Here is a 23,781-nt window from a genome sequence, read left to right on the forward strand (position 1 = left end):
ATTTGGCAAGGTGGTGTGGTGATGTATGCAATGTGAGATATTATCGTAAGATGTGAGGGCTTATGAAAATTGAAGGGTCGCACAGCAGCAGCAGCAACGCGGTGCCTGGCTAAGATGTGGGTGGCGGCGTTGAGGTGGTGTCGTTGAGGTGGTGTCGTTGAGGTGGTGTTGAGGCTGTGAGTGAGGGGTGACAGGGGTTGATCAAGTCCAACTGCGCCTTATTGCCGAATGTGCCATGTCTGCACGTGTTGTCCACAATTTGAAACATTGTTGACCTCAAAACCAACCAACGATTATGTCTCATACTATATCTGTTTATCCCATGTCACAAAACTATGTTTATTGGCCATCCTCGCCTCGTCGGCACTGGCAGTACTGTGCAAGGCGGCGAACCACTGTCATGAACCCCTCCAACAGCTAGTTCAGATTCCTCCAACTCTCAAACCCACATCTTTAGTCTCAGATCTCCCCAACATCGACAATCTCCGAAATCCCATTCCCCTTTCCCATCCACGCCAAAACAGGGACCTTGTCTTTCTTTTCTGATCAATTTTAGAACCCACGATGACGCCAACCTTGGCATTACGTACCGTATCCCCCCAGCCGGGAACTGAAATGTTTCCTTTCTCTTCTCCACCAGGCGCGCGCCCCCCATACCCGCTTTCCCGTCCTTGGCGGCGGTATTGTTGTACGTAATTTCAGCCCCACCAAACGGTTTCTTAATCTCACTTACACCAACCCTCGACTTCCATCTCCTCTTTTGAAAATCAAAATAAAGTAAAGGTATAAGGTTTCAAAGATTTTTGTTCTGGAGTAGGATAAACGATTTCAAGTGTAATGGCCAGCCTGGCTTTGACAAAAACAGCATACCACCGCTGTGCTCCTCTATCAATGCTCTCACCTATACCAAACCAAATCCGCCATCACTGCCCACCAAAACCTTCTAGAAGGAATGGAACAACCCTCCCCTCCATCCATCCTCCCCAGCCATCACAGCACCTGTCTGTTTTCAGCAACATTGGTCGATGCCCAGCACCCAGCCACTCCTCCTTCCCCGGCTGCACCGCAGAAGCTCCCAATCACATGATATTCTCCATTCTCTCTTCTCCCACCTAGTCCCAGCCAGTTTTCTTAGCCCTTTCATCCCATCTCATCCCATCCCATCCCAACCCGACCCGACCCGGCCACGCCCAGAGATAAGAACCCGCACCCCCTCTTCCCGCACCTCACATCCCGTCCCATTGTTGTTTGGTTGACTTAAAAACCACAACTACCGAATCCAGCCTTGCGGTGACTTCTTCGTAGAGAGATAAGCCTCCCTCCCAAGACTTCCTAATGCAACCACTACAAGTTGACGATCCTGACCGGCTTTCCACCTCTTATCGTGATCCGTTGTTAGGCCCCCCCCCCCTCCCTTTCCCCAGTCCGGCGGCATACAGTACACCACCCTCCCGGCCTCCCCAGATGCCATCGCTTGACTCGGCGTCCCCGACCGTGTGGTCCTTAGTTCCGATCTCACGCCAGAGCCGGCATCAAGGCACATACCAAGGAAAAGCTTGACAAGACAAGACAGCATTGCATATGTCTGATCTGGGATCCATCCTACTGTAGCGTCCAAGATTAGACGGAAGGTGATGGTGTTCTAGACCCCATCCCCCCGCCTGTTCTTCCCTCAGGATATAATTGTTAGTCTCACAGTTCCGATTTCGCTGCTTCACATGCTTGCCTGCAGAAGACACGACATAGCAACCGACCTGTCTGAAAGATTTTGACATGATCTTGCCTCATCCATGTCTGAAATCGGTCTCGTCTAAACACTTGATTTCTCAGCAGCAGCTCAATGGTTAAAAAAAAAAAAAATACCGGCATCACAAGTGATCAAGAAGTAAATGTTATATCTTTAGATTAAACACCATATCCATCATCCATCTCACACATAAATATCGCTAAGCTAGCTTTCAGGGGTATTTTTACAACAACGTCATGCCCGCAAACCTTATTCTCAAAAGGGTCAAAACAAGGGACAATGTAAATGAAAAAAAAAAAAAAAAGATCCAAAACGACACGGCAGAAAAAATATACTTCTTTGGAAGCAAAGCCGTTATGCTTCCCAGGGGTTGCCGCTTCCAGGCCTGCCTGTCTTTTCCACATTGCCTCCCTTCCGTTCCTGCACCCCCCCCCCCACCTTATCCAGATATCAATAGAAAAAAAGGAAACAACGCTTTCAAACAATGTTCAAATGACTGGTCGTGACACCCTAATCAGTCGCAGACCCGGACACCTTCTCCTCCTTCCCGACAGCAGTAGCGGGCTCTGAGGGAGGTGTGGGAGGGGCGCTGGAACGAGTGGCCATCTCTTGATGCCCGGTGATGCCGTGCTGAGGGACGACAACATCGCCATCAGCTCTCTGCTCCTTCTCCGCAGGAGTCCAGGCAAGGTAGTCACGGCGGACCTCGACGTAGTCGTAGGCGAACTCTCCGTGCTGGTCGTCATCCATGCCGAGAAGCTCAGCCTCGGTGGAAGCACGGAGGTGAAGGCCGGGAACGAGGTCGATGGCCTTGGCGATGAGAGCCGAGACGACAAAGGTATAGCCGCAGCCAGCAAGGATGTAGACAATCTGCTTGTAGAGCTGAGCCCAGTTGCCGTTGAGGAAGCCACCCTGAACGCCCAAGTTGATGCCATCCAGGCCGATGATGTAGTCGGCGGCGAAGAAGGCGTTGAAAATAAGACCGACGATACCACCGATGGCGTGTTCGGCGAACACATCGAGAGCATCATCAATGCGGAGGTAGAACTTGATCTTGGTGCCAAAGTTGCAGGCAACGCCCGTAACGACACCAAGCAAAACACTGGCCCAGGGAGTGATGACACCGGAAGCGGGAGTGGCGGCAACGAGGCCAGAGATGGTGCCGGAGCACCAGCCGACGAGCGACCACTTCTTGGCAAGGCGGAAATCGAGAAGGCACCAAGTCATGGCGGCGAACATGGCAGTCAAGCAGGTGTTCCAGCAGGCCATGGCAGCGCGGAGGTTGGCGCCGAAAGCAGAGCCGCCGTTGAAACCGAGCCATCCGAACCAGAGAAGGATAGTGCCGAGAGTAATGAGCGAGATGTTGTGGGGACGGAAGTTGAGCATCATCTTCTCGTTGCGGCGCCCGAGCACCCAGGAGTAGGCCAAAGCGGAAACACCCGAACCAATCTCGACGGGACCGCCACCAGCGTAGTCGAAAACACCCCACTTGAAAGCCCAGCCTTCGGCGCCCCAGGCCCAGTACGCAAGAGGGCAGTAGACGAGAGTAGCCCAGAAGAAAGTAAAGACCATGCCGGGAATGACGCGACCACGCTCAGCAGTAGCACCGATCACGAGGGCAGCAGTAACAGCAGCGAATTGCATCTTCCAACTGTTAGCATCAAGCCACGTGCGCAAGTCGAAATCAGCCAAGTACTTGCCTGGTAAAACGAGTACAGCAGCTCGGGAATGAAGGGGGAGCCCGGAGACTCATCACCCAAAGCGTTGCGGAGGCCAAATCTGTCGAGGTTGCCAATGAAGCCGTTGGTAGCGGTCGGGCTGAGGGCCAGTGAATAACCCCAGAAATACCATTGGAAGACAATGACACTGAAAGACATCATGACGACCCATATTTGCGACAAGGCCGACTTTCTGCGAGCGAGGCCGGAGTAGAGGAAGGCGATGCCGGGAATCATCAGCAGGACCATGCCAGACGACACGAGGATATAAGCTTGGTCACCGGCATTGAAGGGTTCATTGAGGTTATCCCTCGCTGTTGGCACCCCCTGGTTAGCTTGTCGAATGTCATTGAGAGGCGCAATCAGGGCCCGATTGAATGGATAGTGAGATCATTGGATGGTTGTGGCTCTACGTACCGGAATGGAGCGGCGTCGAGGCCGGAGCCGCCTCGGAAGTTGAGTCGGACATGGCGCGGTGTCGAGTCCTTTGCCGACGTGCGTGAACAGAATGCTTGCTAGAGCCGGAGCAGGGCGGGCGCCCGGATGGATAGGGTAGGTAATCAGGGCAGTGGACGGGCGTGAGGGTCGTTTAGTGTCGTCGTAATGGATAGGCAATCTAAAGAATGGATACCTAGGAAGACAGAAGAAGGAGGAGTAGTAGTAGGAGGAGAAGGAGGAGGAGGCCGAGAGCAGCCGTTGGGGAAAGGCTGTCGGAAGGTGTATAATTTTCGACACAAGTCTGGTCTGAGACGGGGGAAGGAACGAGAAACAATGGACGAGGGTGGGACAAAGCCTGAGTATATAAACCACCCTACTACGTACGGCATCGGATCCATCGACCGTCCCCCATCCCACCCGCAACGCCTATCTAGGAGAGTGGGGAGCAGCGAGAAACCTCTGACGCACGACGCCAATTCAGCGCCAGGGCCCGGGGCCGGCAGCGGCAGGCACTTTCCACTCAGACTGCCCCTGGTGGGTGAGGCCGGATATGCCTAGCGCAGTCCATCTTTCTGCAGTGTTTCCCGAATCAGTTTCAGTTCCCTCCCAGATTAAGTGGGTTCCAGACGCGGGAAAATATCTTGCCTGGTGATGGGGAGCTGTCCTCTGTTCCGCCTGCTCACCACCATGCTCGGCGACGGCCATCTTCGACGATAGGCCCAGCCCCAGTCGTCTGGGGTCATCCCGGGGACACGCACAGGGCTTCCGCAAGCAGCTAGGCAGTCCTGCGGTACCGGGGTACGGTGGCGCCCAGGTGTGGGACGACCCCCGCTCTGCTCCCACGCTGCGCACGAGCCAGGTACAAGCTGAGAGGTACACCGTACCTCCAGAATGGATCCATCACAGCTGCTGTTCGACTGACTGCCCTGACTTGTGGTCGACGTCGATACCGTTGTCTGAAAAGGTTCTTGAATAGTTTCTACTGCGTAGACTCCTGTCTGTTTTCTTCTACACCTAAGTAAAGACCTCATGCGTACACTCCATGGATGGCCTGTTCTGTTTCGTACCCCCACTCTTCCTCCCTCTCGAGCTTCAGCAGCACTGAGCTGGCAGGTCAGGTCAAGTCAAACCATTGCTTATTCAGATAATCCCTCGTGGTCATTATCAGGGCCTCTCTTGGGACTACATCAGCCAAACAGAATAGGCCATATGCAACCTGGATATGGCCTGAGCTCTGGTCAGCTGGTGAAATGTGCAATGTGTAAAATGATGGACATCAGCAATTGCACACAGCCTCAGCTCCAGAGCTCTTGGTTCCTGGGGTGTGGTGGTGCATCATGTCTGCTAAGTGGGGGTTCGCCGCACACCTGCACACGACCATCTGCTGACGGGTGTGGGTGGAAAGAAACCCCTCCCCTCCCTCCATCACGCTTGTCTACCCGCATGAACGGTAGGATTGGTTCACTAGGGCGGTAATCGGAATGGGTGCGCAATTTTTTTTTGTCGTTTCATTCATTAATCTTTTCGAAGGAGCAGTCTCGAGATTACAGAACATGCATCCCTTCTTTTTCTTGTCATCGGACCACCACACCTCAGGTTGGAGACACACCGATACCGAGGCAGCGGTTTCGTGATGATCTCGGGTTCCCATCAATGGGGTCCTGTCATACACTCTTCACTCTTCCCTACAGCTGACTCCGCCCTACGGAAACGAAGCATGTCGTCAACGGAGACACAAACTTGTTCTGGCTGAGACCTTGAACACCGAGAATAGCTTGTGCAACAAAAGCGAAGCTCCAGTCGTTGTATAAGAAACCCCCATCCTGGAGCCCCCCCCCCTTTTCCAAGTCGGATTGTGTTCCTGATCCCCAAGAGCTGAGGTCTTGGATTGCGCCCTTTTCGGTTTCTGTCTGTCTTGATTCGTCTTGACTCGAACTTGGCAAAAGCTTCAGCTGCAGCGTCTTCGCTCCAGGAGGAGTGCACTGCAGCGATCCCGCACCGAGTTGCATGACGGGGCCCAGAGGCCAAGGTAATTAGGGATTGCGAGGCTCTCCTGTGCTCACCGAGCTTTCCGGATTGGCCGTTTGCCTGTGCGACAGAAGCATACTTTGTTGATGATCCCCGATGTCTTTGGTGTAGTCATCGCAGCCGTTGAATTGTCTCCAATGCTAGCGTGCGAATCTGATATTGGAGAACATGGAATTTCGATGAGGCTGGGAACGGAGACTTCTGGGCCGACGTGGGCCCTGGAATCTGTTACCAAATGGTTTGTGTTTTTTGGGTTCAAGACGTTGAAAAAGAGCCAGTCACAGCGACCCGTTGTCCGGCAATCGGTTGGGCTCTGCCGAATCACAGGCGGCGATCTTTCTTATCTCAGGGCCCCGCTTTCTTCCGCCGATCTTCCACGCACCTTTTCAACTGCATTGCGAAACGTGTGGAGTTGAACCCTCTGAATACCAACACCGGCTAACTGACAACTGCATCACGGGTAGGGAGTAATCAGCAATGAGCCTTTTTGTTATATAAAGCTCGGGGGTAACGAGTGCTGGGCAGACAGACTTGGCGAGCACGGCGAGCAATTCCCCGGTCAACAGCCACAACATCATGTCGACGACACCACCACTGATGAACGATAGCCCCAGGACGCCGACGGACATGTCCAGCCTCGCGGACCTCTCGCCGCTGCATGACCGTACGATTCCAGACCTCAGCGCCAACGCCCAGACCGAACATCTAATCTATCTACCAGCGTGCCAACACAAACATCATGTGGTTTTGCTCAATGAAGTGGCTCGACACCAATAGCTTGAGGGCCTCTGATGGTGGTGGTGATGGCGGTGGTGGACGGACGTGGTCTCAAAAGTCCCGCTTTCGGGGTGGACGGAGACGGACGAACCATTGGACTGCTCGTTCTTCTTTTCCTGATGTTGCTCTGCACCCCGGATCGCGAAATTGGAAGCGTCGCCAGTCTGCTCGAGTCGTCGGAACCCCTGCCCAAAAGGAAACATGCGACCTGCGGGTTGCTCTCCACCCTGGACCAAACCCCCTGTCAGCAGTGGCGTCCCAAGAAGCTGAGAAAGCGGGTGCCGAGCCCGCCAAGAGATAGGCTTCTTATCTTGAATTCGGGATCCAATCAGAGAGCGCGGGATTTCACAAGGGAAACAGTCAAAGACAACATCACCTCGAAAGCACCCAGATACACACCCCAATCGCCAACAGCAGCAGAGGGAAGCGAATGCCCGTATTGATTTCATTAATTAACGAGTCCTTCATGCAGGCCAGGCCTCCAACGAGAAATTTCTCATTGTTTGAGATGAGTTCATCTTTCTCAAAAGCGCCTTCATCAGTCTAGCCTTTCCTCTCCCCACCAGTTTCGCCAGCCTTACAAATAGAGAGAAACCAGAAACCGCCCCCCATCAGATACGACTTTTTCCGATCTCCACTACAATAGCGGAGCCAAAACCACATGTTTGACGCGCATCAAAGACGAGACGGCAATCCATACTACGATCCCAGAAAGACACACCGATCCAACAGAACCGTCCCATTCCGCCCAGCAGATGGGATGACATGTCACCAGAAGGAAGCCTCAATGCAAGCCAAGGTAAAGTCCGGTCACCTAGTGTTTTAGTGTCCGTCTTTTCCAGTCTGCGGGAGATTACCGGCTGCAAGAGCCGCAAATATCAACTGTATATGCGCGCGGATATATGTGCTGATGTCACCGCAACACCGAGGCTATGAAGCAGCTCCGAGGTCGGGTGAGTCCCACGGATGGCAAAAACTGAGAGTTACGGATGCGGAAGGGGGTGAGGGAGATCATCCTAGGGTTTCTCTCTTGATCAACATTGATTTCCAATCCGTAGAATGCGGCCCACGACGGCGATATTGTATAGTGTATGCGCATCCTCATATAGTGAGATGGAGTGATGGGCCCAACGGACAACCATCATCCAAGCTGCGTTGAGCCTAGACAACGGTTCTTGGACTCCACATTCAAGCGTGATCCACCCTTAGACAGAGCCTCACGAATAGCCACACCATGGACAGGTCGAGAGCCTAGTTCAACTCCATATCTGTGGAATGAGAGGCAAATTGGAGCTGCTGTAGTATATTCCGCGGTTTTCCGTGGCAGCGGAAACAAGCTCGACGGTCATCAACCTAGACTTTGCTTCGTCCTCAATGGGAACAGATGCGGCAACTGAAATAGGACCAATGGGTGTGGCTTCTCGTTCCCCATAGTCAAACTGAGAAAGGTTCTACACTATATCCTGAGATACCAAGTTCAACAAGGGCATTTATTTCATATTAAACCAATAAGCTCCAACAACTGCATCCTACACAAGACTAAAAGCAAACAACCGCGAGAGCAGCTTTTAAAAGGCTATGTTAATTGGTTGGCGTATCATGTCTATCCCCTGACAAGCGGGGCCATCTGCGGTGATGTTTGCCTCAAACATACCTGTGATCGAGTCCACCAAGCTTGCACAATGTCTTGTTTTTGCTTTCAAATTTATATGCTCATCAGTTTTACAAGCATTCTGGTGACTGCATTGCTTCCTACCTCTGTCTTCAGTCTCGAAGTGTTTCTTCCCAGTCTCCATGACATTTAAATTTCCTGGAACACTAGTTCCAACTCAAAGAAACCGCCAGAGTCTTTAAGCAAACAACCCGAGACATGACTTAGTCAAGATAATTGAACCAAAGATGCCTGTCCACGCACCTGTGAGAATCCGGTGATCGCCCGGTATAGAATCCGTCTGGTTTTGGCGTCTAGAGAAAGAAGAAGAGGATACCTTCCCTAGAAAGGACAATACAGCTGTTGGAGGAGAAGCCGAGCAAAACGAGAGAGCGACAGCTGTCCGTCGTTTGCTCCCCGTCAAAGACTTTCCATCTCGACACCAACAATGCAGTCTTGTGTGTCCATCCCGCCCTCGGACGGTGGCTATGGTAGTCCTCCCGAAAAACACAGTCGACAAGCTGACAACCACCACATCATACCACCACCACCATCACCACCACCACCACCACCACCACCACCACCACCACACCACCACCACCAACAACAACAACAACAACAACAACAACAACAACAACAACAACAACAACAACAACAACAACAACAACAACAACAACAACACCTTCCTTTACCCCTTCCTCCCTCCCAACAAACACCTCCACCACCGCCAACCTCCACGAGCGCCTCCACCGCCTCGAATCCCACCGCCACCGTCTCCAAACCCTCCTCCTCCTCCACCAACACCCCGCAACTTCATAACCCCCCCCTTCCCCCTGGCTGTTCCCCAATACAAGCGAAGAACCTCCTCACCCAACCACTTACTTCAACACCCCACCACCCCCTTCAATCTCAACCAACCCCCTACTCCCCTCAGGATACAACATCAACCCATCAACCTGCAACCACTGGTCCGAACCCTACCCCAACCCCAACACTCACACCCCAAACCTCGACAGGCCATGGGAGCCATTTGATGACCACGAGCTCACCACCACCGATCGCCCCACGGAGTCGGTGTCTCGAAAAAAAAAAAAAAAAAAGAATAAAAACCGGCGTTTAGCGCCGTGGTGGACTGTTAGCCATGCTCCATAAAAAGCAGTCCTTCAAAAACACACCTATAGACGACCAATATATAAATAAAATCCCTATACCCCCCTTCCTTAACAATCTCCCCATTTCTGTTGTGATCCCATCTGTCTTTCTGCCCACCTTTATCAAAGCCACAGTCCAAGAAAAAAATAACCTCACAAAACACCATTCACAGCAAAACATCAAAATATGACGGACAACCTCAAAACGAAACCAATATCTCACATTAATCACTACTTCCTGCGGGTAAAATCTATGGAAAAATAACAACGCCTAATGATGCTCCTCCAACCCCTCATACCTCCCCTCAACATTGGCAATCGCGCTCTGCAGCGCGCTCGTCAGGTCAACATGAAACAGCGGCCGATTGATCCCATGCACCGGCGCCACCACCGTCCGCCCACTGTGCAGCTCCGGCCCCAGCGACATCCTCTTCTGGTGCAAAGAAAGAACCGCATGCTCAAACGTAACCGTCGGTTTTCTCGGAACACTCTCACTCCCGCCCGTCCCAACCTTCTTAGGATCATTTGGCCCACGGTGATGATGCTGCTGCTGCTTCTGCTGCTTATTCCCAACCTCCACATCAGCAGCAGTCTGCCTCCTGCTCCTCGCAATCTCCTTCTCGTTCACCTCCACCTCGGCCGCCGCAGCCGCGCTGTGCGACCCCCCAATCTCCGCCACAGAAAAGATGCTCCTCCACCTCCTGTGCGGCCCGTCCGGCACAACAGTCGGGTACCCAAACCCCGCCGCCGCCAGCGCCCTCTTCGCCCACCGGTTGTTGATGCAGGCAATGTGCCAGTCGACAATATCCGGGCTGGCATACCGGTCCAGCTGATTCCTCACGTCAATCAGCTGCTGCACCGAGGTAATGTCGACGTGGTTCACCGAGCTGAAATCCAGAATCACCGCCTTGAGCGTCGGCAAGCTCACGTCCACCCCCATGATCCCCGCGTCCACCCCGGCCGCAGCCGCCGCCTTCATGTCCTTCCTTGACGGGCCGGGCTCGTTCCAAGGCCGATCGCCAGGCCGGTCGAAATGCGACAGGTTCGTCCGCCGAGTGTGCGCAAAAATGTGTTCCACCAAGTGCTCCAGGCTGCTCCCCGCGTTCGGGTAGCTGAACCCCTCGGCGAACCGGTAGATGAAGATGCCAGGATACGGATTGTCCAGCTCAATCTCGGGGTTGGACCCATCCGCGTGCGTGATAGGCAAGAAGATGTTGCGTGTCGGCGCCTCCTGCGAGCCGGTAAACGTGCCATACCCGGGTACCGGCTGCTGCCTGTCGTTGCCAATAACGCGATTTCCAAGCATGGATTGAACCTTGACACGCCCCAAGAACCGGCCTTTCGATCTCAAAATCCGAAAGAGAAGCATCGCTGCCGAGAGCAGCACCGTGGTGTAGATGCCATTCTCAATGCTCGAAAAGATGGTGACGAACACACCGACAAAAAAGATCAAGACCTCAAATGGTGATACGAGCCAGAACTGATAGATGGTATTGGGAGGGGTGATGAGGTCGCCGACGGCATGGATAATCACCGCAGAGAGTGACGCGTTGGGAATGTAGTAAAACACGGCCGGCAAGGCGTAGATGGCGAGGAGAACCACAAAGGCTGTGATGACGCCGGCAAACGGAGTCCTCACGCCGGCCTTCGACTTAATGGCAGTGCGACTGAAAGAGCCCGTTGCAGCGTACCCGCCGAGGAAGGGCCCCAGCATGTTGGTGATGCCAATGGCTACCATTTCTTGAGAAGGGTTGATTCTGTAGTTGTTGACCCGACCGAACGACTTCGAGATAGCAATGTGTTCGATGAGCAGCACCACTACAGTAGCGGGCAAGTATCCCATCAGGTTGCTGACAATAGAGGTATTGATGACCGGGACAGCCGCGTTTTGGAACCCTGGCAATACATCAGTCACCAATCTATTTCAGACGTTTGGCTGGTACATACCTCTAGGAACGTCAAACAAGATTTTGAATCTGGCTGTACCCCTCGGCAAGCTCCTGTTGACCAGGTAGCTGATCAGAGTGTAGAGAACAATGACGAACACGACCCTCAACGTCGAAATGAAGAAGGCAAGCTTTTGATGTTTTGGGTAGTGTGTCCCAATCCACATGCAGACTCCCCTGATAAGGTAAAGCATAGCAAGTGCCGACAACCCCATGGCGGCATCCATACTCGCTGTGTTCAGGTGTTTGAGTATGTTGATGAACACAAGATACGTCGGATCGCGAGTTGAAAAGCCGCTGAGGCCCATCAGCGATGGAACTTGCCCGACAGCAATGCAGATGGCTGAGCCGGTCATGAATGCCGAGAGTGAGGTAAGCGAGATAATATCGACAATCCATCCGCAGCGGATGAGCCCGATGGACACCACAACGGCACCGGCCAAGAGTGCAAGAGCAGATGCAATGACATGGCCTGGAACGTCAGGAAGGACAGCAGCCATATCAGTCACGACAGCGCCGGTAAGTTGAGACATGACAGCAACAGGCTGTCAGAGTGTCAGTAATCTAGCACCAAGACGAGCTTTGGATGCACTTACACCGATGGTGATGTCCTTGGAGGTTGCGAAGAACCAGTAAACAAGAACACCCATAAAGCTCGAATACAGACCAAACTGAACATCCAGGTTGGCCAGTCTGGCATAAGCCATACCTTGAGGTACGACAACAGCGCCGATGGTGATGCCTGTTGTCTGGTTAGTAACAGGGTTCAATAAGCCGGCATTGAGTTCCTTACCAGCAACCAGATCTCCAGCGAGCCATTGAAGGTTGTAGTATCCGATCCAGGAGAGAAACGGAAACAGAGACACCAGATATCGCCATACTTGCGGGCCAGAAGGTACTAATTTCAAAAAAAAGTCATCCACCCTCGGTGACTCCTCCACAAATGTCTGGTCTGTGTTGAAATGGGCTGTTTCTCTTGGGTCATTGACATGGTGATATGGGTCTTTTGGTTGTAGCTGGATTCCCAGCAGCCGGGCCACCTTGTGGCCAACTCCAGATGTCATGGCTAGTTTCTGATGATATGACCACACTGAGAAGAGTCGATGTTGAGTTCTTGAAATGCTGTCACACCATGGGCTGGTAAGGAAGAGATCAAATGCTTGAACAGATACACCGCCTCGGATCTTTTCAATCTTTTTAGATGCTGTAAATGATGCGATCCGAGGGCGTATCGACCTGAATAAGCACCGGATTGCCGAGAAGTCGTCGTCTAAGCTGCGGGATGCGCCAGGATATGCAAACCATGCCGTAGGTGTAAGGATTATAGGTGATGCGAGGTTTGGCGGAGATGTTGATTAGGAGAGGCTGCAAGATGGAGTGTGCCCCAAATCGTGTAGATGGGCGGCGTGAGTGTTTATCATTAGGTAACAGGTCCGCTCGAGTGCCGGGTTCTACTTTCCTAGCAAAGGTGACGGGAGGAAAGAATGAGACATCAGGAGACCAGCTCCAGGTCCCAACAACCTGGAAAAGCAACAAGGAAGGCTCGATACATATCCTAGAGAGGCAGGGAGATGTTGGACTGTTGACGTCGGGCCCGACAGGCAGTGAAGAGGCGGCGGGGGGTCGGGTGCGGTGGGCAGGTGGGCATCAAGTGGATGGCGCAATCGATGCCCTTGCCTATCACAGCTAACAAATTACCACTGGCACCGCTGGGTCCAAAGTCTTGAGTCCGCGAGTTGGTGGGACTGGGAAAGGCAAGAAGTGATAGCCAAGGTCTTTGCCGGCCGGGTTGAATGGTGACGATCAACAGATTCACACCTTGCTAACCCAGCCAGGACATATCCTCAGTTGCAGTTTCAAACCTCAAAGTCGAGCTACCATTACGGGAGACCGCTAGGCCAATCGATTCGACACCAAAAGCACAGTCATCACTGAATGTGACACCGGCTTAAGGCTGAAGACCCATGTGAGTAAGATATTCGAGAGCAATGAGGGCTCACTTGAGCACCAATGTCAGCCGGCCGAGAACACGAGACATCCATCGTCGCTGTCTCAGTAAACACCGCAATGTAGGCGTTAGCGGTTGCAAATGCCATGTTTCCAGCATAATTCCAGTGGGTAAACCCCACGCCCCCCAGCCTATCAAGCTGGATGTGTGGCTGACCTCGAGAGAGTCACCGTGTCTCGTGGAAGATATGTATGGGGGTTGTCTTGATGATGCAATGAGCACCGAAGTTGAGGTGCTTTGCCAAGGGCCAGTCCAAACCACCCAAACCCCGCGGCGGGCTGCTGAGTCATCCAGCATCACCAGAGACGAGAGGAGGGGATGTTGTTCTTCCTCTGATATACTTGCAATGTTGATGGGAGCCTTCTGGCGTTTTGGGAGCTTCAACTCCGATATCCTCCATGGCTTGGCAGTGATGATGTGAAGCTGTGTGGTCTGGATTTGATTCTGGCTGTTGATGGCAGGCAATCGTGCATGATGACCTGCAGATTTTGGCCCGCGTCTTGGCAACGTTGCTCTGGGACAAGACATCAGCTGTCTTATCTAATCGCCCACAGTTGTGATTGTTCCCTTTTCCACCTGAGAGCAACATGCTGTTATCAGGCTAGTGCCATACCACAGTGGATGATGGGCATGAGCTGTGGTTTTGCCCTAGGGGACTCATATTCGCAGGGTGAGATGAACAAAGGTTTGAGTGATGCGGCGGAGTGCATCAGATACTGTATATACTGCCAGCTTGGTATCTAAACCTCTCACAGCTGTCTCCATCTTGAACGAGGGCACGGAGCATTGCCATCTAAGTGGTAGAAAGTGGCTCCGGGTGATCATCTTGGCAACCGTCAGCCGCTCCGGGCCGCAGCCGAACATCCACTCCGGGGCCGGCATCAGCTGGGGGGATGCTCCCCTGGCGAGACGGCCGTAACCTTTGGTCAGGCCGGCATCCTCCGTGAATTGTCTTCGGCCTCGACTCTCAGATCGGCAGGGCGGGGCCCGACTCAGTGACCAATCCCGTCTCGACGGCGATCCATTTAGGGAAACTGAAACCATGACCAGGAAGTTGCCAGAGAAAACAGCTTGATCGTCAAAAGTTGGTTCTTCTGGAAGGATGGGACAGGGGGTTTCGGTCCACGTGCATGGCGACCTCCTCGATGGGAAAGTGGTTGCCGAAATTGCAGACCCGAAAGAAGCAGCTCTGCAAAGGTTTCCGTTGTTCTAGGGCCGCCGTTGCCGGGGAGAAGGTCCGGTTCACGAAAATGGTTGTCTGGGCAAATTGAGTCCAATTACGCTAACTATTTGGATATCGTCGGTACCTTCGGTCGATCTTCGCGGAACCATTGCGTAAAACTGAGTTGTGAAGAGCTTTTCCGTCAAGAAGACGAGAAAATTTCATTCCTATTTTCAGGTGTTAATTGGACAGACAAGAGGATCTCGCTATCTTGATATTCGAAACAGAGGCTGGTTGTCACAGGTTCTTGCAACCTGGTGGAAACTGCACCGGGGACCAGGGCTTCGAGGCCGGTAAGTGGAGAATGCAACCCGAGGTTGGGGAACCGAGGAAGTTCGTCGTCCCAGCCACGCGTCAAGGATGGGAAACCGTTCTGCCAAGAGGTCAAGGGTGGCCTGCTAGACGGTCACTTTGTGAGCTATCGATCATTCATCCATGAGCAGATCCAGAAAGCCATCCATCATCAAAGCCTTGTTGAGTAGCCTGATGAGAACTTCAACGAGGAGTCAATATACAGAAAGGTGAATGATTGAATCAAGCCGGACAATGGATAATGTATGTAGCTTACATAGAACGCGTCTAAATCGGTACACGTGACGTGGGACGCGAAATGAACACGCCGAAGCAAGGGGCGTTTGGAAGCACGGGCTTCTGTGCAGACCAACCTCCGACTTCCAGGAATGTTCCCCGCCCTCCAGTCTTGATGTGATGCAGGTGTCCCAGAAACCAACCACAACGGCGCCCGATCAAGTTGCGGTCCAGTTTTTGTTATTGTCGGCGTTACCAGCTCTGCGCCTCGTGGTTCTTCAACAACGTTAACCACCTGTAAGCCTTCAATTCACATTGCAATGACTCTTCGCGACCTGAAGGCAAACCCCACGGAGGGGTTGCCGAGTTCTACCAAAGAAACCCGGACCATGTCGCCGATGGCGAGTCTCCAAGCACCAGTGCAGCTCCACTCGCCTCCATCCCCCGGTTCACACAGGACCTTGAGGAGATTGCAATCGGCTCATAGCTTGGGTGCAAAAGTCGCCAGCCAGGGTTCTCTGATTACCCAGCAGAGGCTGCAACAGCAGCAGCAGCAGCAGCAGCATATTCAACACCATCCTCCCACCCAGCAGCAGCATGCTCGAATCCTGAACCCCCCCCCTATCCCTCCTCGCAGACATGTAAACACCATCAACCGGTCGCCACAACGAGGACGCGCCAACAGCGACGCACCCATTACAGTTCCTTCCCCCCACACATTCGGAGCAGCCATGACAGCCACGCGACGTTCCGCTTTGAATAAGCGGTCCCCCGCCGCCGATGCCATGTCTCTCGACAAACTCTTGCGAGAAGGGCCTCCAAACGGAGATATCGAGGGTGCTTTGGAGAGCAGCCGGCTGAAGATTCTTGATCAGGGCATCAAGGCAGACAGCGACGGCATGGTAAGCCATCTACATGCTGACCATAGCATAATACCAGTACACTAACCTTGAACCATAGTCCTCTCTACGCATCTATGTATGGCTGATTTTGCTCAATGCGCCTGTTCTCGAGACCGATTCATACCTTGCACTTATCCACCGTGGCGCGTCACCCGCATACTCAAAAATTCGTAATGATACGTTCCGCACTCTCACAACTGATCCTCTTTTCCGACGGCGTGTGAGCGAGGCGAGCCTGATCCGCCTACTCAACGCCATTGCCTGGAAACTCCATGATGCCCGCGCAGAACGCACTCGGGAGCCCAGCATATGCAGCAGTTCCCGCCAGTCTCTTGACCAACCCAACAGTCGGCCGGGAACGGGCTATGGGAGCGGCTATGATTCCAACCCAACCTCGCCCATGTCGAAACATCGAGCCCGTGCTCTGACGCTTACAACGGAGGGTTCTGAGGCAAGCATGCCTCTTGATCCAGGAACTTACGTCCAGGGAATGAATGTTCTGGCAGCACCCTTCTTGTACGCCGCTCGCAGTGAGGCCGAGGCTTTCATTGCTTTCCACCAGCTTCTAACCAAGGAGCTGCCCGGCTACATTCGTGGTGCTATGGATGGTGTGCACAAAGGGCTGGCATTGGTCGACAAAGTGCTCTCCATTGTAGACCCCAAGCTCAGCCTGTATTTGCTCTCGAAAAACCTGACGGCTGAAATATACGCCTTTCCCTCTGTTTTGACGCTCTGCGCCTGCACCCCCCCGCTCCCCGAAGTCCTTCGTCTCTGGGACTTTCTTTTTGCATATGGGCCTCACCTCAACATCCTTTGTATCGTTGCACAGTTGGTAATGATCCGAACCAAAATTATGGAATCTCCAAGGTATGAGAGTTCTGCCACCGTGTTTACCGCATGCATTCAACGCTAACCGAACCAAACAGCCCAAATAAGCTTTTGAGGTCCTTCCCAGCTCTTCAAGCTGACCAGATCAAACGTACAACCCTCGCCATCATCAAGATGATTCCCGATGATGTCTACTCCGATATCATTGCCCATGCCCGATAATTTGGAGTCGAGGAGGGTTGTTGAGTCATTGGTTCTGAACAGGCCGATGGTTTCAAAATCACCGCTTTCAGCACACGTTGCATTGGAGACAGATTCAGGCACAGGTCGCCAGAAGTTCGTCAACAAGTATGCTGTCAGACCATAGCTCGAAGTCCTCAGCCATGCTGAGTGAGCGCTGGACCGCCTTTCACAACGATGCCAAGACGGGCCTTCCCAAGTCGACGGCTTGAGTGTCATGCAACAATTTAGCCGCATGAATATTCATGGGGACTCTGTTCAAGTCGCTGGCCGATGGGAAGCAAGAGGGGAGGACGAGAATGACGCGACTATGTGGAAGAAAACCGACAACACAGTGGCTGACAAGGATTGCGCCGACCAACGACGCCCCGGTGTTACAAGCCGAGTGTCTATAAGCCACACCTACAAAGCTCGCCCGGAAGGGAAGGGATATGCGGCTACATGGGCGGCATTGTACTAATTCACCATACCTTGGTGCCCTCGGCAACGGCGCTGCGAGGCATGACGGACCACAACATTGTGTACTGCACACACCACGCTACCCACACCACGCTACCCACTACAGAAAACTGGTGGAGATAAGGCGAGTAACCGGCAAGGTTGGAATAACATGTGAGAAGTATACATTAGAAGCGGTATGTACGAGCAGATCTTTTTGGACAGACAAAACAAAACCTATTTTTGGGGACACGAAAAGGGATGTTGGAGGAATATATAGAGATCGAGAGGGGAGATGAATGTTTTGATTTGGCAGAACTTTGGTTTTAATAGGAACATTGGCCGTATATTCATCGAAGTTTTTTTTTGGGGGGGGAAGGGGTGGAGGGATGGCCAGCAAGGAGTGCCTTTGTGTTGTTATTATATACATTGCTAGAGTATGAAGAAGGAACAGCAGTCAGTATATGCTGTATTATTATCTACGCATTTTACTTGAAGCTTGGTGCCAGAGCTCAACGTGTGTGTATTTGCTGTCGTGAACCAAGATCCGCTGTTTATGCAACACAGCCACAAGCACTACATGTGTTGTAGTCAGTCTGTACCCTTCTCTCTCTGTTACCATCGCCTCTCTTGCATTTGCTTGCCGACGTCCCCGGACATGGCTGCCACGACAGCTTGCCTTGCACACCTCGTGGCACACGATCTCAAGTGGGTTTAGAAGTTGTCCACGAGGTTGTCTGTACACACGACCACAACCACAACCACAACCACAACCACAACCACAACAGATGTTATCCTCTTTGTTTTGTGTGGCACGCACTGGAGTGATCACGATGACTTTAGATGGGTTCTACGAGCACACACAACAAAACTCAAAACGTTCCACAAAACTCTGATATCATAAACACATAACAACTCTGATATCGTGGTGTTTATGTACTTTATCTATTTCCATAAGACCGTCCATTTTTTTTCAGTCCATTAACTACCTAGCTACTACCTTCTTTTTCCCAAACTAACACGCTTTTTTGTGTACAAAAGCTCTTATCTATTTATGCACATGCCATGCCATGTTATGTACTGGTGTATATACGTACGTACTTTCTTCTCCCCCTCACTTCATGCAGTATACTTCACCACGTCATGTCCGCCTTCCGCCCCTTTTTGATACCTAGCCTGTCCTCATCCCTCATCACCCCCTTCCTTCCTTCCTTCCTTCCCCCCAAAGAGCTCTCCCCATTACCCATCATCTGCTGTCTTAAAAACCAAAATATGCCTTTTTAACGCCCAAGTCCCAAATGCAAATATGCAATACCACAAATAGATAAAAATAACCTTTCACACTAACCAACTTACACCAGATGGAACCACCCAAAAAAAAGCTTAAATCCAATCTCGTCGGACACCACCACCGCCGCCGAGCAAAAAGAAAAACAGTCGGATAGTTCCTCAAACACCACACAACAACCAACACCAACAAAGTCCAGCAGACCTCTGGAATTTATCTTGGCTGGTCGCCAAGAAAAACCCACACGCACCCCCTATCCGCTATCCCTTGTTTCGACAGCAAAAGCTAAGCCAGTGTCTCGGAAAGCATCAAACCGTAGCGTGTCGCTCTGATCACCCTTCAGCACAGGATAAGCTTAAAATATCACTCCCGCCAATTCCTCCATCAGCCTGGTTTTCTCTAGCCCACACAATCGACAACAACGGAACCCAACAACAATAACACCAATCCTGTTATATACAGTCAGTATGCGCCTCCCCTGCATCTTGACCCTTGGCAGCGCAAGCGTTGTTCTAGCAGAAGATCAACCCCGAAACCAAAAACCGCTATTCCCCCACCCGGGAACAGTGACGACACCCCCCCAAAAATTCATGTCCTGCTCAAAAACCTACGGTCCCGACTGGAAAACCTGCGGCGACGAAGCCACAAGCCGCTTCTGCTACAGCCCCGCCCAAGGACAGTCATGCTGCGCTGTCGACAACGGCTACTGCGAAAAGGGCACCTGGTGCGCCCCCGTGGCTGGGTATTGCTGTTTGGACGTATGTGACAACCACCACCCACGTAGAGAAAAGGTGCTGAACAATTTCCCCCCAGGGCGAAAATCTCGAAAGCTGTGCGCAGAGTGCCGGGTTTGAGCTGCCCGGGTCGGAGAGTAGTTATCTACCGTCGTTGAAGAGAAGTGTAAGCCTGCTTGAGGACAGGGAGGTTGTTGTCGGAGAGGTCAAAGTATCCGTGGCAGTGAAGAAAAAGACCTTGGTTGGGTTGGGGTTGGGAATGGGCGTGGCTGGGTTGTTGATGCTTTCTTGCTGAGATTTTGGGACGTTTGTTTTTTCGGGATAGCGCGGCGTTGTGATATTTTATGGCAGGTAGGCAAACAGATGCATCTTGGGACCGGTTGTTGACATTGAATTTGTGAAAGCTGCTGATGTAGGTGGTGATTTTCTCTCTCCGCTAAGGAAACGTCTAGTTGGAGAAAGCTGATAATATATACAGTGCCGGTTTTAATATACAGCACAACCGTCCTGGGCGAGGGCGAAGGCGTGCGAGAAGAAAGCCTGCATGGCCTTGTAGTGAAACAGAATGCCTCCCAGCACGGCGATGTGCCACAGGTTGTGGCTGCCACCGCAGTAGTCAAACATTCCCGGACACCAGCGCTCTGGAACCTTGCTGGCGTAGACGATGGCTCCAAGGAGGTAGACACCAATGGATTTGCCAATGGGGCCGTAGAACTCCATGGCGGAAGCAAAACTGCGGGTGAGCGAGATCTGGAGGATGGGCAGGAAGCCAGTGGCGCCGAGGCCGCAGTAAAAGGCAACTCTGGCCCAAGCCATGTCCGCTCCGTTGAACTTGGGGTGCCATGGGAGAATGACGCCTCCGACGCCAAGGAGGGCGGTGGTGATCATGTAAGCATAACGGCTGACGGGATCGCAGTAAAAGGCCGTGTATTCGGTCGTCATGATGGACGAGGCAATCAGGAGCGAGATGCCGGTGTAGTCGACGCAGGCAAACATGGAGATGAGATCGACATCGGCGACCGAATTCATCGTGTGCCAGATGGTGCTGCAGACAAGGCACTGGCAGGCGGCAAAGAAGAAGACGGCGGCAACAAAAATGTCGGCTTTGCTGCTCAGGGAGAAGTTGGTGCTGGTGGGATAGAAGTAAAAGGCCACAGCCAAAACAAGGACGAGGCCGATAGCGTGCGACCAGATGTTGACAAGCTCGTTGGAGAAGCCAAACGCTGACCGCACGCAGGCCAGCTTGGTTTCGGAAAACCGATAGCCCTTCTTGATGTGGGGGTTGATCCTCCATGGGACTGGCAAGTCATCGTAGTGAAGCAAGCCGTGTTCCCGGGCCCGGGCAATCGCTCGCTGTACATGGTCCTCGAGGGACTCAGCAGCGCGCATTGCTCTTTCGATACCACCATCGACAACACGATGGGCCTCGTCCATGAGCACCTCGGCCGCATTGGCCAGGCCTCTTTCCCGAAACTTGGCGGCTTGGTTCTCCATATCCTCTAGCAGGTCGTCGAGCACCTCGATACCAATCTTTGCCTTTTCGTTGAGCGACTCTGCGGCGGCCATGGCGTCTTGGTATCCTGACTCGAGAGTTTCCACCATAACATGGAGTCTCCTCCTTCCAGCCCCCATCATCTCTTCCGACACCTGCGAGCATCTTTCCTGAACCGCCTGCAGCGTGGAGTAGGCGGCCGAGATACCGGAATCCAGACTGAGCTCGCCATAGCTCTCCCAATCCTCGAGCTTCTTCTCCAAATTTGTGAGGAACAGATCCAGCTTGAGTAAGAGACCCTCCTCCCCTTCCATGAACTGGTTGACCAGAGACTTTCTCCTTTGCTTGAAATGCGAAGGGCGGCGTTGTCGGAGGGCCGGCCGTTCTTGCGCCTGTGCTCCGGACGACTGGCCGGCTTCGGGGGCGTCTTCGCAAGCGCTGAATGTAAACGGGGAGGGGCACCCGAGACCCGGAGAGACGTCCATCGTGAGCGGCGTTCAAGATTAAATTCCTTGGATAAGACACCGCAGCACGAGGTTCCGTGTGTGTGTGTGTGTAACTGGAGAGAGGCGGGACGGTCACAACCAAGTCGGCTGTTGCTTCGGTTGTGGACTACGACGGCGAGTCGTGGACCCGGCGCTTCTTCCGGAAAAATTCTGGGTGGAATAGGAGGTGCGGGAAGAGCGGTCGGCTTGCCACCTGCGTCGATCGAGACCCTGAAAAAGTTGGAGATTGGGATGCGCTCGTGTCGCACAAGAAAGGGGTAAAATATGCAGGGAACCAGAACGAATAAGATCTAGAAATTAACAAACCCACGATCTTGCAATCTTCTGGGACATGTACATGGAAGAAGGATAGGATGGCTTTAAGAACGCATACAAAACAGGAACAAGTAAAGCAAAGAGGGGCCCGAGTGGTTTATGTGTGGACTTGCGGGCCGCCATGCTCGCAAAAGGAGGTCCAAGTGGAGATTTACCGTGTTAGCCAAGCCCAAACGGGCCCAAAGTCCGCTGTAAGAGACCGCTAGAGGACTGCCACCTGCAGCGCCCAGCGCCTTCCCTCAGCGCCCCCGGGGCCAATTGAATGCCGTCATCGCACCCACGCTCCCCCACTTTTGGTACCAAGACCCTGCGCAAGCCTGCGATTGCGACCTGTGACGCTTCTTTCACCGAGGCAAAACCTTCCAGCAGGGCATCTGGGCTTCCAAAACCGAAACAAAAGACGACCTTGAGAGGCACCGCTATCTCCACGAATAACGTCATTGGCAGTTGAACAGACATCTTTGGGCCCTTTTTGACACAACCTGTAATCTACCCCGCATCGAGCAGCAATCGACGACGCTCATCGACAAGCCGCTTGACTAACTTTTCCGACTGCTTGTGCGACGGCTCTTCAATTTGGCTTCCGCTGCCCCGTGGTGATCTCATCGCCAACCATCCATTGTCGCAGCAGCTCTCATCATCTGCCAGCTCACGTGGTCGCACTACACCCGCCAACCGGTTTCCAACCATTCTTTCAAAGAATACCCGCCTCATTGTAATCGCGACCCACGCGGCTGGAAATCCATCATGACGGTCGATTCGCAACCACACGTCGTGGGCGTCACCCATCCTACGCTAGTCCAAGCACTCGAAACCTCCAGAGCAGCTCGTGAACAGGCGCAAAGCATAGTAAAACTCGTTGCCGAAGCCCAGACCGCAATCGCCGACGGCACCGGCACCAAAGCAGACTTCAAGCTCCCTATACAAAAGGCAAAGAAACCTCTCTGGACCAACCTCGCCGTTCTTCGCGGACAACATCGTCGCGCTCACTTCAAGGCGCGCGAGACAAAGGCCTTGACGGCAGAAGCAAGACAGGAGGTAGATTCTCTTCACCTGTCACTACAGAATCTACATTATGAAGAGCGTCATTTGGAGCTGGAAATTGCGGCTTGCGAGGGGTTCGAGTAGGTTCTGTTCAGGTCTGGTCGAATTCAAACGGATAACTAATGTTGGACATCAAACAGACACACCTACCAACTCCTCCCGCTGATTCCCGTCGAAGAGTTTCTCGCCCTGCACCCTGAACACGCCGAGTCGGATGAGAACACTTTGATGGTCGCCCGCATCAACCACGAGCGCACCGAGCGCGAAGCCCTCGAGCAGCAACGGCTCGAGTTGCAAAAGCAAAAGACCAAGCTGACGACGGAAAACAAGAAACGTAGAGAGGATCTTGCGAACCTGGATCAGAAGATGGAGAAATTCATCGATGCAAGTCTTTCTTCTTTTCAGTCTTATTTCTTTGATCAGGAGGGTGGTGGTTGTGTCTAAGGGTAAATTAGAGATGGATCGGGAGTAGAGTATCAGGTGGAAATGCTTGTGCTAACTTGGCTGCAACGGATAGGCCGCGAAACCGATTCAGAAAATGCTCGAGCAAGATGTCTAGGATGGCAAACTTGACAGTGAGCTATCAGCTGCGCGAAAAACGAGAAGCGAAAGAAAATGGGTTAAATATTTGAAAAAGAGGGCTGAGAAGAAAGCTGAAAAGAGAGAGCCGAGAAGAGAGCCGAGAAGAGAGCCGAGAAGAGAGCCGAGAAGAGAGCCGAGGAGAGACCTGGGAAGAGAACTGAGGAGAGGGCGAATGATGCCGGGCCTTGAGTCAACGAG

At 52.8% G+C, this 23,781-nt stretch overlaps 7 protein-coding genes across 7 annotated transcripts; 4 read left to right on the top strand and 3 right to left on the bottom strand.

Annotated features, from left to right (window-relative positions):
- Positions 1–2,257: 2,257 nt before the first annotated feature.
- On the bottom strand, positions 2,258–3,934 carry MEP1_1 (low affinity high capacity ammonium permease; the record flags this gene model as incomplete). The annotated part of the gene is made up of 3 exons (XM_062882723.1): positions 2,258–3,391; positions 3,448–3,779; positions 3,883–3,934. The coding sequence occupies 3 exons, from the start codon at positions 3,932–3,934 to the stop codon at positions 2,258–2,260; spliced, it is 1,518 nt and encodes a 505-aa protein (XP_062747558.1).
- A 2,736-nt stretch (positions 3,935–6,670) lies between these two features.
- Positions 6,671–7,009, top strand: QC762_0000110 (uncharacterized protein; the record flags this gene model as incomplete). Its single annotated transcript, XM_062882724.1, has 1 exon — positions 6,671–7,009. One exon carries the CDS (start codon positions 6,671–6,673, stop codon positions 7,007–7,009), a length of 339 nt encoding a protein of 112 aa, XP_062747559.1.
- Positions 7,010–9,698: 2,689 nt separating this feature from the next.
- Positions 9,699–15,226, bottom strand: QC762_102940 (uncharacterized protein). Its single transcript, XM_062884675.1, has 4 exons — positions 12,250–15,226; positions 12,053–12,198; positions 11,458–12,001; positions 9,699–11,406 (listed from the first exon to the last, which is right to left on the bottom strand). Exons 1-4 carry the CDS (start codon positions 12,518–12,520, stop codon positions 9,782–9,784), a joined length of 2,586 nt encoding a protein of 861 aa, XP_062747560.1. The 5' UTR covers positions 12,521–15,226; the 3' UTR covers positions 9,699–9,781.
- cdc16 lies at positions 15,175–18,030 on the top strand. Its single transcript, XM_062884676.1, has 3 exons — positions 15,175–16,116; positions 16,175–16,983; positions 17,043–18,030. The coding sequence occupies exons 1-3, from the start codon at positions 15,535–15,537 to the stop codon at positions 17,164–17,166; spliced, it is 1,515 nt and encodes a 504-aa protein (XP_062747561.1). The 5' UTR covers positions 15,175–15,534; the 3' UTR covers positions 17,167–18,030.
- Positions 18,031–19,377: 1,347 nt separating this feature from the next.
- QC762_102960 (uncharacterized protein) lies at positions 19,378–19,939 on the top strand (the record flags this gene model as incomplete). The annotated part of the gene is made up of 2 exons (XM_062884677.1): positions 19,378–19,668; positions 19,724–19,939. 2 exons carry the CDS (start codon positions 19,378–19,380, stop codon positions 19,937–19,939), a joined length of 507 nt encoding a protein of 168 aa, XP_062747562.1.
- Positions 19,940–20,130: 191 nt separating this feature from the next.
- IZH3 (inc metabolism membrane protein) lies at positions 20,131–21,621 on the bottom strand (the record flags this gene model as incomplete). The annotated part of the gene is made up of 1 exon (XM_062884678.1): positions 20,131–21,621. The coding sequence occupies one exon, from the start codon at positions 21,619–21,621 to the stop codon at positions 20,131–20,133; it is 1,491 nt and encodes a 496-aa protein (XP_062747563.1).
- A 1,083-nt stretch (positions 21,622–22,704) lies between these two features.
- Positions 22,705–23,574, top strand: QC762_102980 (uncharacterized protein; the record flags this gene model as incomplete). The annotated part of the gene is made up of 3 exons (XM_062884679.1): positions 22,705–23,081; positions 23,142–23,389; positions 23,519–23,574. 3 exons carry the CDS (start codon positions 22,705–22,707, stop codon positions 23,572–23,574), a joined length of 681 nt encoding a protein of 226 aa, XP_062747564.1.
- Positions 23,575–23,781: the final 207 nt, after the last annotated feature.

This window comes from Podospora pseudocomata, assembly GCF_035222375.1.
Source record: "Podospora pseudocomata strain CBS 415.72m chromosome 1 map unlocalized CBS415.72m_1, whole genome shotgun sequence".
Taxonomy (NCBI): domain Eukaryota; kingdom Fungi; phylum Ascomycota; class Sordariomycetes; order Sordariales; family Podosporaceae; genus Podospora; species Podospora pseudocomata.